Consider the following 14,768-nt stretch of genomic DNA (forward strand, 5'->3'; position numbering starts at 1 on the left):
ATGTTTTCCCATTTGAAGCTATATGCAGTTTTTTAATATAATTCCCCGCGCTCTTTTTCTAAAACAATGGCTTTGGCCGACAAGAGTGATTTACATATCTCTCCTCTATTTAGGTTTAACGGTCTTATCACCCTTTCTGGAGGCCAAGTCCACCAATAATCACCTTAATGCTAAGCCTCCTGAATGAGAATACAGGCCCATTCAAATCCATCAACAGTGCATTTCCTTGATGCGTGTTCATATCCAGCCTTATAACGGAATAAATTAGTCCATTCACAGATCTGAGGGTGTCACTGCTTTAAATAGTGAACACAGAGTTGTAAACTGCAGCTGCAGACCAGACAAAACGCCAAGGTGCCCGCAGGTTAAAAAGAAACAAGCTGTGCTTTAATGGTGAGTCAGCCTGTGAGGAACTGGTTCTCCTGTACTATGCTTATGATTTTGAGGTAAATTATTGGAACTTTTTTCAGGTTGTGTAAAAACTCACACTCGTTTTTCTTTTTTTTAAAAGCGTCGGATTGTAAGGTGTGGAATTGAACATTCCGACTTGAATAATGCTGTCTTTGTCAGGACTCAGCTGAGAATATGCTGAAGTCCCTCTTCTGGACCGGATTTTCAATTATTTAGACAGACCTTCACCAAAAGCAGGTAAGAGGACCCGCGTAACCCGATCACGTAGAGAACACTGCACCGTTTTACTATTAAATATCTTTCTGTTAAGTGGTGTGTATGTTTACAGGGAGAGACAATAAGTGCTTCGAAGGGTAGGAAATCAGGACATCATGTGTTGAGATTTTAAGAGCAGCAATTGAACCCTTTTTTCCTTAATGTTCAAAAATACGGGAATTTCAGGAATACTCTATTACGGTGCCACACCCGAGGAAATATATCGCCGTTCCTTCGCTGCCCATGGGTCAATATCCTGGAACTCCCTCCCTAACAGCACTGTGGGTGTACCTACACCACATGGACTGCAGCTGTTCAAGAAGGCAGCTCACCACCACCTTCTCAAGGGCAGTTAGGGGTGGGCAATAAATGCTGGCCCAGCCAGAGAAGCTCAAATCCCGTGAATGAAGATTTTTTTTTAAAAATTGGAATAACGAACTGGCTCTTGTTACAGCAGATTGCTTTCTGTGATATAAACACCGATACTACAATACAAATGCTGGGAATCTGAATTAGAGCCAAAATGTGCAACAGATCAGTCAGCGAATGTACAGAAAAATAAATTAATGTCCATAAAATAAAAAGCAAAACACTGGAAATGTTTTGGATGCTGAAAATATGAAACAAAAACAAAAATTGCTGGAGAAACTCAGCAGACTGTGTGACTCTTTTGAGTCTGTATGACTCTTCATCAGAACTGAAGAGAAATAGAAATGTGGTGAAATATAAACTGTTTAAGGGGAGTTGGACAGGTGAAGATGGATAGAGGGCTAGTGATAGGTGGAGGCAAAGGAGAGATTGCCAAAGATGTCATAAACAAAAGGTCAAAGGGGTGTTGACGGTGGTGATATTAGCTAAAGGATGTGCTAATGGTGACATTAAGGGTAGAAAGCAGGATGAGCAAGTAACAGATAGCCCTAGTGGGAGCGGGGTGGGGGGAGGGGATCAAAATAGGCTAAAAGGTGGAGATAAAACAATGGATGGAAATAAATTTTTAAAATAATAATAGAAATAGGTGGGAAAAGAAAAAAATATATATATTAAAAAAATTAGAGAAAAGGGGTGAGGCTGGAGGAGAGAGTTCGTGATCTGAAGTTGTTGAACTCCATGTTGAGTCCAGAAAGCTGTAAAGTGCCTAATCGGAAGGTGAGGTGCTGTTCCTCCAGTTTGCTTTGGGCTTCACTGGAACATTGCAGCAGGCCAAGGACGGACATGTGGGCATGAGAGCAGGGTGGAGTGTTGAAATGGCAAGCGACAGGAAGGCCTGAGTCATGCTTGCGGACAGACCAAAGGTGTTCTGCAAAGTGGTCACCCAGTCTGCGTTTGGTCTCTCCAATGTAGAGGAGACTGCATTGGGAGCAGCAAATGCAGTAGACTAAGTTGAGGGAAGTGCAAGTGAAGTGCTGCTTCACTTGAAAGGAGTGTATGGGCCCTTGGATGGTGAGGAGGGAGGAAGTAAAGGGGCAGGTGTTGAACCTTCTGCAGTTGCATGGGAAGGTGCCGTGGGAGGGGGTTGAGGTGTTGGGGGTGAAGGAGGAGTGGACCAGGGTGCCCCGGAGGGAACGGTTCCTACGGAATGCTGACTCGGGGGGGGTGAAGGGAATTAACGTCCAGTCTGTTTAGAAAAATTGACGTATCAGCATTGTTTATATTTTGCAAGGCCATGTCTTATATGTTTGCAGTAAATGCTGAGGGCGCAAGAGTTGTTGATGTTATACTGAGCAATTACTTATAAACAAGGCATTGTTGTAAGTTAAATTCAAACTAAAGGGAAGCATCTGCCACCACTTGGTGTGAGCTCACATGTTCCATGTCTGAACGTTTTTAATCCTCCTGCTTTTTAAGTTCAGCTTTTCTGGTGAAGGATGGGTTCAAACAAAAAATCCTAAATTAGAAAAGTGCAACAATCACATTTTTCTAATGAATAATCCAGTAATTTAAATGATTTTCCCCAACCATTAGAGTTCACTTTAATATAAGGTTGCCAACCCTCCAGGATTGACCTTCTGATCCAGGAATTGAAGATCAACCTGCCACTACAGGACGCTGTTGTGTGCAACCTTGGAGAAAAATCATTGGGACATTGAAAAAGGGTTTTATTTGTCATTTTCTTTGAACACTTCTCTTTACCAGATATAAAAATATTGAAAATGGAGAAAAAAGTCTGTTTTGGTTGACAGTCAAGCAACATCTAATTGGGTAATGATTCTTTTTATTTCCCAATTTGATGTAGGAAGGCAATGCGTCACAAGGATGGATGTGTTGGCTGACTAATGGCTGAAGTGGGGTGGGGAAGTCATGTGATGAAACCTCCAGGAATACACTTAATCACAATTGGCCACCCTAATTTAATATTTTTTGAAGGACTTCCCCTTGGCTCTTAGAACTCAGCAGGTGAAATGAACACTATCCAGACATCGACAGAACTTTGTTTATAATCATAGCCTTGACTTTTATATTTGCAAATTGTGATGTTTGGCCTCAAATCTATTACCAAATGATAAATCTTTTATTCCAGCATTGTTTTCAAACACTTCTCAGCTCCAGCTGCACAAATAGAGCTGTGCAACACATCATTGTGTTAAGGGTTCAGATCAGGATACTGAAAGGCTGCTTATTAATATTACAGGGAACCTAACATTACTATGCAAACTCAGGCAATTGTCAGGTGTAACTTGATCAAACATTCAGGAATATTCCAAACAGCCTTATAGAATGGTATAGGACAGAAGGAGGACATTTGGCCCATCATGGCTGTACTGGCTTTTTGAAAGTACTGTTTTATTAGTACCCACTGTTTCCCCATAATGCTGCAATTTTCTTCCTTTTCATTATTTACCCAATTACCACCCTTTCAGACTATGTATTTCAGACTGTACCAACTCACTGCCTAATAATTATCCTCGTCATCATCTTAGCTTTTTTGACAATTATCTTAAAGTTGTGTCCTCTGGTTGCTGACGCTAAACTACTCCATCAAAGTCCCTCATGACTTTGAACACCCCGGTAAAATCTTCCTTTAACATTCTCTGCTCTAAGGAGAAAAACCCCAGCTTCCCTAGTCACTCTGCACAACTGAAGTCCCTCATCCCTGGTACCATCCTCTTAAACCTGCACATCCTCCCCAAGGCCTTGGCATCCTTCCTAAAGTGTGGTGCCCAGAATTGAACACAACATCATTAGATCCTTGTATTTGCACTCAATCCCTCTATTTATAAATCCATGGATCATGTACACTTTTTTTAACAGCTTTATAACTTCAACATTCAAAAATTTGGGATTTGTGCACATGAACATCCAGGTCTCTCTATTCTTGCACCCGTTGGAAACCCTGATTCATTGCCTGCAGGGAGTGAGCCAAGTTTGGTAGCACAATCACCTCTGAATCACAAGATACTGGGTTCCAGTCCCACTCCAGGGCTTGAGGACAAAAATCATGGCCAACACTTCAGTGAAGCTCCAAGGGAGTGCTGCACTGGCAGGGGTGTTGTCTTTGGATGAAAAGTTAAATTGAGGTTCCATCAGCCTGCTTGGGTGGATGTAAATGATCCTATTTTGAAGAAGAGCACAAGAGTTTTTTAAAATTCTTTCATGGGACATGGGCATTACCTGCCCTAATTGACCTTGAACTGAGTGGCTTGTTTGGCCATGTCAGGGTAGTTAAGAGTTGACCATATTGCTGTGGGTCTGGAGTCATGTAGGCCAGACCAGGTAAGGATGGTAGATTTCCTTCCAAGTGAACCAGATGGGTTTTTATAACAAAAATAAAAATAGCTGGAAAAACTCAGCAGGTCTGACAGCTATTTTTATTTTTGTTTCAGATTTCCAGCATCTGCAGTATTTTGCTTTTATTTTAGGGTTTTTATAACAATTGATGTTAGGTTCATCGTTACCATTTCTGAGACTAGCTTCTCATTTCATTAATTGAATTTAAATTCCACCTACTATCATTGGTGGAATTTAAACCCCTGTTCCTAGAGCATTAACCTGGGCTTCTGGATTACTACTCCAGTGACATTACCACAACACCACCATTTGCCCCCTGGACACCAGTTATCCTTGGTGTTCTGGCCAATATTTATCCCTCAATCAACATCACAAAAAAGCAGATTATCTGGTCATCACATTGCTGTTTATGGGAGCTTGCTGTGTGCAAATTGGCTGCTGCATTTCCTACATTACAGCATACCTACACTTCAAAAAATACTTCACTGGCTGTAAAATGCTTTGAGACATCCAGTGATCGTGAAAAGTGCTAAATAAATGCAGCTCTTTCATTTTTCTCCTCTGGATCCTGGAGAGATAGGAGCAATCTTTTTGCCTACAGTGCCTGGTAGGGTTTGGTATGTGGCGAACTGGGATAGGAAATTAATGCAGAATGGCAAATCCTTGGGGTTGAATTAACTCATTTCAGATAGGGTGACAAGAGGAGCCTCTAGAGCATGCCCAGGCTTTGAAAGGGCAAAGCTGAGTCAGGGTTCCTATTCCTGATCACTCCTGATTGCTGATGGATGGCAAGTATTTTAGATGAGGACAGAACTGGACTAGATTGTGATGCCTCTATGTTTGAATAGCTGGGTGCCATTTACTGACTAGAACCAGGGAAAAATGGTGAGGTACCAGTGTATAATGGAACCGTCTCCCATCAGGAGCAGAGGGGATATAAAAACCTTCAATTCTACAGCGTTTCTTTCTCTAATGTGGAAAGAGTTAGTCATGGATTGAATGGTGAGCAGCCTGGAACAGGATTTTGGCTGGGAATGTGAGTAATGTTGCACTCTACTGTATTCCAGCTTTCAGATGTACAGACTGGAAGAACACTGAAGATCCTGTCAAGAAAGCCAAGAGTGATCACTCTTACCACGATGGACAACGAGGCTCACTGTCTTTTTGACAAGTTCCTGCAAGGGAAGACATGCAGAGAGACGCTGAGCCTGTTCTCCGAGCTCTGCCACCTCCTGCAGCTGGACCCTGCCGACTATTGCAACTTCTACCACAAGCTAAAAGGCAGCCTCAACTATTGGAAAGCCAAAGCCCTGTGGGTTAAGCTCGATAAACGAGCGTCGCATAAAACTTATGAACAAGGCCAGGCTTGTGCTGCTACAAAGGCAAGTGTCATCCTTTGTGTTAAGTGTGGACTGCAAAATGCATATTCGGGCACATTGCAATCATTCTGCCAAATCACAGACTCAGCCTTTGAATTTAATCCCAGTTTAAAAAAATCACCACTGCCAGTATTTGTTTTAATTTCCTCCCCACTGTGTTCCCAAGGTGCAAACTCCTGCTACAATTCCAGGGGATTCAATTTGTCTGCCATTGTCAAGTTGCAATTATAGGCTCTGAATTAGGTTTTGAGGCGGTGTCTTGGAGAAGGACCATCATTTTTCCTTGTATAGTTAGTTTTCCCTTTTCCATTTTATCTCAAGGTTTATTTTTGTTTCTTTTATAAATTGATGTTAATTTATTTCTCCCCTGCTTGTGCTTCTCATGAGCCCCTCTCTTGCAGCCGTCTATCCTCTCTCAGTTCTCCCTTGCCCTGATGCACCTGTCCTTCTCTTTTCTTCACAGTCTTGCTACTTACCAATCCTCTCCACCTTGATTGCTTCTTCCTGCTCTGCTGCCTGCCTGACTGGCCCCTCGTCTCCTGCCTGTGGTCCTCGTATGCCTCACCTCCACCCACCCTCACTATCTCCATTCCTAATTCCCACTTTCTTTTTTGTGACCGTTTCATTTTCCACCAAAGACACTGCAAACGTTTTCATTTCCAGTGGGTCTTGCGCAGCAGCTGCTTCAAAGCTCTTGCATTCATCTGTGACATTAACAGTTTACTGGTGGACACTTCAGGGAAAAGCAGAGCTCCGTCTTCAGTTTGATCATTTATCCTGAAAGATTCATTTCTCTTCTCTTTTTCTGATCTATTTAATTATCATCAGCAGGTTCTCTTCCTCTTTAATTGTAATGAGTATAGAAGCCAGAAATATGTTTGACTGCAGTCTGACCTCAAAACTCTCAATTGTGCCTGATCAATTGCTTTCAGATTATAGAGCCTGAAAGGAGCACTCTCCCTTTCTTTAAACTTAAATTTGCTCAGAGTGCAGAAAATATATTTATAGGAAAAAGACATTAATAGTAATAATGGGTTGAATTTTCTGTTTGGTGAGAGGTGGGGGGCGGAGTGGGCGCAGGTGGGCGTGGACTCGATTGCCACCTGTGATTGGGTCTGCGCTGCCATTTTACACGGGCAGGGCCAATTAAGGCCTGCCCCGCGTAATGCATGACTCCCGAGGATAGCGAGAGTGGGCGGGCGACGGCGGGAGTGCATTGCAAGGCTGCTCACAAAGGTAAGTGGAAGGGCTCACTAGAGGGCTTCTGGTGAGCAGGCTAATCCGGAGGGTAGGGCAGCGGGACAGGCCAGGCCGGAGGGTAGGGCAGTGGCCAGTGTGCCCCTCGTTTCTCGGATGACTGCCTTGCTGCCCTCCTCGAGGAGGTGGTAGCACGGTGGGAGGTGTTGGTCCCCCAGGACGGGAGGAGGAGGCCCCCCAACATGATGAAACGTGCCTGGGAAGAGGTGGCGGAGGTGGTGAGCTCCCACGACGTGATGCGGCGCACCTGGAGCCAGTTTCGCAAGCGCTTCAACGACTTGTTGCGCTCAGGAAGGGTGAGTACCATGTTGGCATTGGTCGTGTAGCCCAGCAGGTCGGCTTACCCCCTGCTTGCCCCACCACCCACCCCTAAGTCTGAGTGCAGTGATTGCATTGAATCATTGACAGCATTTGTCCTTTGCTGGGCGGGCCAGCAGATATTGCCCATACTGAGGTCAGCCTGAGAGGGCGATGAGGAGATGTGTTTTGGCCCTGCAGCATGTGATACACTGAGTCCTACATGATTGGTTTGGGGGCAACCTGGAGGAGCTGCACCTAGACGCTGTGTTTGAACTCCAGGACATGTCCAAGTCAGGGTGATGACATGCTGGGAGGGGAGCTTCAAGGTGGCGTGGCAACAAACCATCTGCTGCTCTAGTTGGGGTGGGCTGTGTGCAAAGAGAGTCCATGTGCAATTTGCACTAATCAATGCTCGTCTCTCATTTTCAGGAAAAGAATGCTCATAACGCGGCAGAGCGTGTGAGGACTGGCGGCGGCCAGGCACAGATCGCCATTCTTAGCCACTTTGAGCAGGAGGCCCTGGATTTGGAGAGGCACCACACGCCCAGGTCCACTGGTGCTGGTGAGGCTGGGGTGCCACGGCCAGGTACTTATGCCCAACAGTGAGGTCAGCACTGTTCTCCCAACAGCCATAGCAGTGTTGAATGTTAATTGATTTAATTTTGCAACATGGCTTGACCATTGGTTATGGAAGGATGAGCGCATAATGATCCTGGGGACAGCGATGCACTTTGACATTGTCTCCACATTAACTGATCCACTGTCCTTGTTCTTCCTTTCAGCATCAGTGGAGCAGGGCCAGGAGGAGGAGCAGCAGAGGCCCCCTCTCACACCTGAGGAGCCTGAAGTCTCACCAGCATCACACCATCTCTGCCAGGCAGGCACCAGCGCAGATACTAGCACCTTGGTGGGAATTCGAACATTGGCTAGTGGTGAGGGCACTTCACAGTCGCTGGAGGAGCTGGCAGAGACAGAGACTGCCGATGGCACCAGCAGTCAGTTGGTGCCTGATGATGTGCCTCTGGAGTCGTCCGCTACGCAGCAAACACAGGAAATGTGGCCAGGTGTGTGGGAGCATCTGGGGGAGATACATGAGGCTATGCTTGGCTTGGTTTCCCTGGTGGAGGAGTCGATGCTGACGATCGCCGAAGCAATGAGCCACATGTCCGAGCGCCATGCGTCCTCCATGGAGAGAGTGACACTCGTGGAGAGGCTACTCCAGGAGACCCATCAGGGTTTCATGGGTATGCGCTCTGACCAGCAAGCCCTCACACTGGCATTGTCCTCAGCTGGTCAGTGCCAGTGTGGGAGATGGTGTGGGCATCAAGTTTCCCAGCTCGGTGCCCATCCATCCACGGTGAGCAGGGAGGTCTGAAGCGACCTCATGTCGGCGCAGCGGCTGCCTGTCGTCTCTGTGGTCTCCTCTCAGGGTGCTCCGGATGAGGGCGGCAGCTCCTCCGCCCCTCTCCCAGTGACTGTACCATCTGGTGAGGCTGCGACGACTGGGGAGATGCCAGCTGTGGAGCTGGCCGCTCCTTCCCAGGCGGGCCCAGCACTGGCTCCACGGGCCAGAGGACGATCGCCAAGGTCATTGAGGCCAACAGGACAGCAGAGTCAGCAGGCTGTCTCACAAGCCACTCCGAGCAATGGGGCAACACCAAGTCATGCAATCAGAAATGAAAACATAAGGCACCTTAGGCACACCATGGGTTTCTCACTGATGGTTTTTTGTTGGCCCGAGATGAGGTCCTTATGATTTATTTTGATTTGTAACACTCGTCTTTTTTTTGTAATAAGCTGCTTTGTTTCACGCATTAAATTCAGATATGTCACCATGGCTGAGGGTGCCTCTTTTCTGCATGTGTTTGGTTTCCAAAATTGTAATGAGTGCTTTGCTGGACATTCAGCTTTATTAACAAGGCCTTTGTTACTGTTCCTAACCTGGATGATTTTGCACTTAGGTGTCGAGTATCGAGGCGGCAGCCCAAGCTTGTCTTGGTGGTCCATCTGTGGTGTGCTAGCTGAAGGTTCATTTGATTAAAGTCTCCCGGGTGTCCCTGCCTCCCTGGAGTATACCCGGCTCAGCGTCTACCCCCTCAGCATTTCCTTGTGCGTGCTCATCCTCGGACTCACTGCTGCACTCATCGTGTGCAGCTGCAGCCACTGCGTCAACGTCTTCATCGTCCACTGCATCCCCCCTTTCCAGCGCAAGATTGTGGAGAGCGCAGCGTGCAACTACTATCACAGAGACACAATCTGGGGGGTACGGGAGTGCGCCCCCTGAGCGGTTCAGGCATCGGAAGCACATCTTGAGAAGACCGATGGCTCTCTCCACCACAGGCCTTTTGGAGGCATGGCTCCTATTGTACCGCTGCTCAGCTTCTGTTCTTGGATGGCGGAGAGGGGTCATGACCCACCTTCTGAGGGGATAGCCCTTGTCACCCAGCAGCCATCCATCCAGCCGAGCCGGAGCACTGAAGAGCCCCGGCACCTGGGAGTGTCTGAGGATGTAGGCGTCATGGGAGCTGCCTGGGTACCTTGCACAGACTTGTAAAATCTGCATCCTGTGGTCACACACTATCTGTACGCTCATGGAGTGGAAGCTCTTCCTGTTGACGAAGGCACCGGGCTCAGCTGCTGGCGCCTTGATGGCCACATGTGTGCAGTCTATAGCACACTGGACACGGGGGAAGCCAGCAATGGCCGCAAAGCCTCTGGCTCGCTGTGTCTAGCTTGCCTGGTCCCAGTGGAAGTGGATGAAAATCAATGCCCATCTGAACAGAGTGTCTGTAACCTGCTTGACATAAGTGTGGACAGCTGATTGGGAGACATCGCAAAGATCACCCACCGACCCCTGGAAGGAGCCAGAGGCATAGAAGTTGAGGGCAACTGTGACCTTCAGAGCCACTGACACGGTGTCCACCCACACAGTTAGGAGAGATCTCAGGCCCTATCATCTGACAGATATAGTTGACGGTCTCCCTTGAGAGACGGAGCATCCTTTGGCACTGCACCTCAGACATATTGAGGTAGCTGCTTCGTTGCCTGTACACCCTGGCAGCAGGATAGTGGCGTCTTCTGCGGCCCCTTCCGCCTTGGACAACCTCTTGGCCCTGCGCCCCTTGTGCCTGCGCCTGTCCTCCTAAAGGTGGCTTCCCTGGAGGCTGAATGTGCACTCCTGGACACCTCCCCCTTCTAGCCCTCCCTTCCTCCTCAGAGGAGCTGCCTCCAGTGGACAGTTCAGCTCCCATTGCCAGGCTAAGGGAAGGCTTCCTGAAACCTGCAGGCCCAGAAAAAATTCCTCACTGCAGAGTGCTGACCTGAAGGTTGAGAGTCCAGAAAAAGCAGCTGGTATGCGTTTTGAAGTACTGCAGATCACACAGGCAAGTTTCAAAAACTTTCATAAATAAATACTTGACTGTGCACATTCACGACTTCAGTGAGCCCTCTTATCCCGCCCGTGGATGAGGTTTATACAAATGTGTCCTACCCGCCTGCCCATTGCGTCCGTGCGCCGACCCAAAGATTGCACGGGTGCCGAAAAATTGGCGCCTGAAGGGCCTCAACTGGCCCACTAATTAATGGCAGGCTCATGACGGACATCATCGCGCGCCCGCCCAGCAAAATATCGTGATGACACGCGGTGACGTCAGGACGCTCACCCAATGTCACCGCATGTCATTTTGCACACGGACCTGCGGGTCCCGCCCCCGCACGCCAAAGGGAAAATTCTGCCCAGTAAGCTGTTAGCAGTTTGACAATATGTTTCTTTGACATCCTCCATCTTGAACTGTTCAAGTCTGTTTTATATTCTTTATAGTAATTTGATGCAACTAAATGGATGACTATGGCCATTTGAAAGTATGGGAGCTCAGATCAGAGACAGAGTTACCACAGTGTAGGGTTGAATCCTTGACCCATGTTCTCGTTGACTGAATATTGTTGGGTTTTCCCTAATGTTACCGAGGGCTTCTTGCTTATATACAAGAATAGGTTTTCCATCCAGATGCACTTTACCCATCATTGGCACATAACAGAAAACCAAGGGAGATAATTTTGGCATTTTAAATACAAATATTGACAATTGTTTTGCTCCACACACACGGGAAATGGCTTAGGTTGCCTCAGGCTTGGATTGACTTGCTTGAGTTGGGTCAGGTCAGGTTGAATTGGCTAGGCCTAACATCATATGTCATCACAATGACAACTATAAGAACATAAGATAAGAAACAGGAGCAGGAATAGGCCATATGGCCCCTAGAGCCTGCTCCATCATTCTGTAAGATTGTGGCTGATCATCTACCCCAACTCCGCTTTCCCTCCTCACCCCAATATCCTCTACCACAAGTGCAGAAATGTTAGAGCAGTCCTCATTGAACTACTTAGCACTGTCCTCCCACAGATTATCATTCCAACCTTCTGCCAGCTGTTTGGACAGTGAGCAGGTGTAGTAGCTTGCGTAGTTCTGCTGATTATGTCTAACCATGGTCTTGCCTCCTGTGAAATGAAGCATCTCTTTCCTGAATCCTGCATGCTTTTTCCTTATTGTGTTACATTGGCGGCTCCTGTTTCAGCTCTCAGTGCTGGTCCTTGTCATTCATTTTCACTCACTGTTTCAATAATTGGGATGGGTGGGAGAGAGCAGGTGAAAAGGTATTTTGGAGAGTTCCCATTTCTGCCTGGGTTTAAAACTGATGGCTGTGGATTGACACCCATTGCAGATAATGTCCGTTATGGATAATATCCAATATATGTGATTCCTTTAAGGTCTTTTGGTCTTCTGTTAAATTTTTGACCTTGGAATTGTTGTCATTGCAGTCTCTGGTTCTAGGAGCTGGTCCCTGTGGCCTCCGCACTGCCATTGAGCTTGCGTTTCTTGGCGCCAAAGTGATTGTTGTGGAGAAGAGGGAGAGTTTCTCACGGAACAATGTTCTCCACCTGTGGCCGTTCACCATCCATGATCTGCGAGCTCTCGGAGCCAAGAAATTCTATGGAAAGTTCTGTTCTGGTTCACTCAACCATATCAGTAAGTTCATAGAGTCAGAGGACAAGTGAGACTGTACGAGTGCGGCTGTGTAAGTTGAGTGAGTGAACGTAGGAGTGTGTATGTGTAAGTGTATGTATGTGTGTATGCAGATACATGAGTTAGTAAAATGAGAAGCTAAGGCTCTCTATAAATGCAAGAATTTTGCTTATCCTGACCTCAAAAGGTCCCAAGTCTTGAATCTTATGTAGCTTTGAAGGATTAATATAAACCTAACAGAAATATGCTCCTGAATTTATCGCACTGTGCATGGGTACTTTACCTGTAACTTACTGGATTCCTTGTAGAACTGCAAATGCCACATTCATTCCATGGAGCATTACAGCTATTAACTCATCTTCTGAATTATTGAAAATCTTAGCCATTGATTCCGATAGGTAACCAGCTTTCCGATTCTTATTGCTATAGGCATCCGGCAACTGCAGCTAATTCTGCTGAAGGTGGCCCTCATCCTGGGTGTGGAAGTCCATGTAAATGTGGAATATAAAGGATTCATTGAGCCTCCAAAGGATCAGAAGGAGAAAGGTACCGATCTGGCATCACATACAGGGTGCTTACTCCACACCTCAGGAGATGCAGTATTGTGTTGTGAAACAACTGGGGTGGGTAGAATCAATTCAAGATGGCTACCCAATGGTCATGGAGCCTCTTCATTAGGTTGGGGGGGTGGGGAGGGGCAGTGTTGGTTGAATAAATCAATAACCCATTTGGAGAATAACCCATACAATGGGGAAAAGGATATTAATGGGAAAAACTCCTATATTGGGTAATAATACATACTTGATACACTAACTGATACATCGGCGAAATGCTATTCATGTGAAAAGCCCTGTCTTGGGGGAATTATCCATACATAGGAGATAATCTTTGTGCATTGGCTGCTGTATAGCCCATACCCACTGTGTTCTCTGACTGTGCTGGGTCCTACATAAAGCACAGTTCTTGTGTTCCCTGTCTGTGCAGGGTCTTGTACAAGGCACAGCCCTTGTGCACTCTTTGTATATTGGTTTTGGTGTAATTCTCTGCCTCTGTTTTACAGGGATCGGATGGCGAGCTGATCTTCTCCCAGTTGGTCACTCAGTGTCCAAGTATGAGTTTGACGTGTTTGTCTCTGCTGGTGGAGGCAAATACGTCCCTAAAGGTAAGCTTGTGTAGGAACAGGGGTCAGAAGGTGTAATAGGATCTGTTACTTTATAATTTTTTTAAAAATACAGTGCTGACTTAATATAAAATGGCACATCTTGCACACATTACCTAATTAATACACTTCAAATATCACAAGAAAGTTTTATGTGCCAGACCATGAAAAAATATAAAGGAAGAATGGTGAAGAAATGAATATGGTACGAGAGGCAGTTTGTACATAATTGCTGAGTTACCTGAGCAAACACACTTAAAATGAAATAAGAACTTGAATCCTTATAGCATCTTTCCCACTTTACAGCCAATGAGGTGCTTTTCAAGTGTAGGCACTGTTATAATGTAGGAAAAAAGGGCACTAATTTCACAGGAGCCAGGATATCTGCAATTTACACTTAGAATAGAGTAGGAAAGCTGGGATTGAAAGCTGCGCTTTGTGTTTGTAGTAGTGACCTGCCCAAGGGCACGTCCTCTGCTTATTTCTCCACACCTCACCTTCCTGGGCTTTCCCTTTCAGTTGCTTCTAAGAGTCTCCTATTTTCAATTGCAACAAGCAATTTGACTAGGGAAAAAGAATAAGTGACATGGCTTCCCATTGCCTTCCTCATGTTTTTTGATTCATTTTATGGGATGTGAGCTTTACTGGCTAGGACAGCATTTATTGCCCATCCCTAATTACCCTTGAGAAGTGGTGGTGAGCTGCCTTCTTGAACCACTGCAGTCCATGTGGTGCAGGTACACCCACAGTGCTGTTAGGGAAGGAATTCCAGGATTTTGACCCAGCGACAGTGAAGGAACGGCGATATATTTCCAAGTTAGGATGGCGAGTGACTTGGAGGGGAACTTCCAGATGGTGGTGTTCCCATCTATTTGCTGCCCTTGTCCTTCTAGATGGTAGTGGTCGTGGGTTTGGAAAGTGCTGTGTAAGGAGGCTTGTTGAGTTCCTGCAGTGCATCTTGCAGTTGGCACACACTGCTGCCACTGTGCGTTGGTGGTGGAGGGAGTGAATGTTTGTGGATGTGGTGCCAATCAAACGGACTTCTTTGTCCTGGATGGTGTCAAACTTCTTGAGTGTTGCTGGAGCTGCACTTATTCAGGCAAGTGGAGAGTATTCCATCACACTCCTGACTTGTGCCTTGTAGATGGTGGACAGGCTTTAGGGAGTCAGGAGGTGAGTTGCTCGCCGCAAGATTCCTAGCCTCTGACCTGCTCTTGTAGCCGCAGTATTTACGTGGCTAATCCAGTTCAGTTTCTGG

At 46.5% G+C, this 14,768-nt stretch overlaps 1 protein-coding gene across 2 annotated transcripts in view; it reads left to right on the forward strand.

Moving 5' to 3' along the window:
* Positions 1 to 14,768, forward strand: part of mical1 (microtubule associated monooxygenase, calponin and LIM domain containing 1) — a 108,738-nt gene that overhangs the window by 22,005 nt on the left and 71,965 nt on the right. For both annotated transcript variants that reach the window (XR_013577300.1, XM_078546794.1), the window contains exons 2-6: positions 512 to 648; positions 5,460 to 5,774; positions 12,147 to 12,354; positions 12,781 to 12,897; positions 13,412 to 13,513. Coding sequence is in view for 1 of the 2 variants with exons in the window: in XM_078546794.1 (XP_078402920.1) it covers positions 5,532 to 5,774; positions 12,147 to 12,354; positions 12,781 to 12,897; positions 13,412 to 13,513 (670 nt within the window). In the remaining variant the exon portion in view is untranslated. The remainder of the gene's footprint in view (positions 1 to 511; positions 649 to 5,459; positions 5,775 to 12,146; positions 12,355 to 12,780; positions 12,898 to 13,411; positions 13,514 to 14,768) is intronic.

This window comes from Cetorhinus maximus, chromosome 8 (assembly GCF_964194155.1).
Source record: "Cetorhinus maximus chromosome 8, sCetMax3.hap1.1, whole genome shotgun sequence".
Lineage (NCBI taxonomy): Eukaryota > Metazoa > Chordata > Chondrichthyes > Lamniformes > Cetorhinidae > Cetorhinus > Cetorhinus maximus.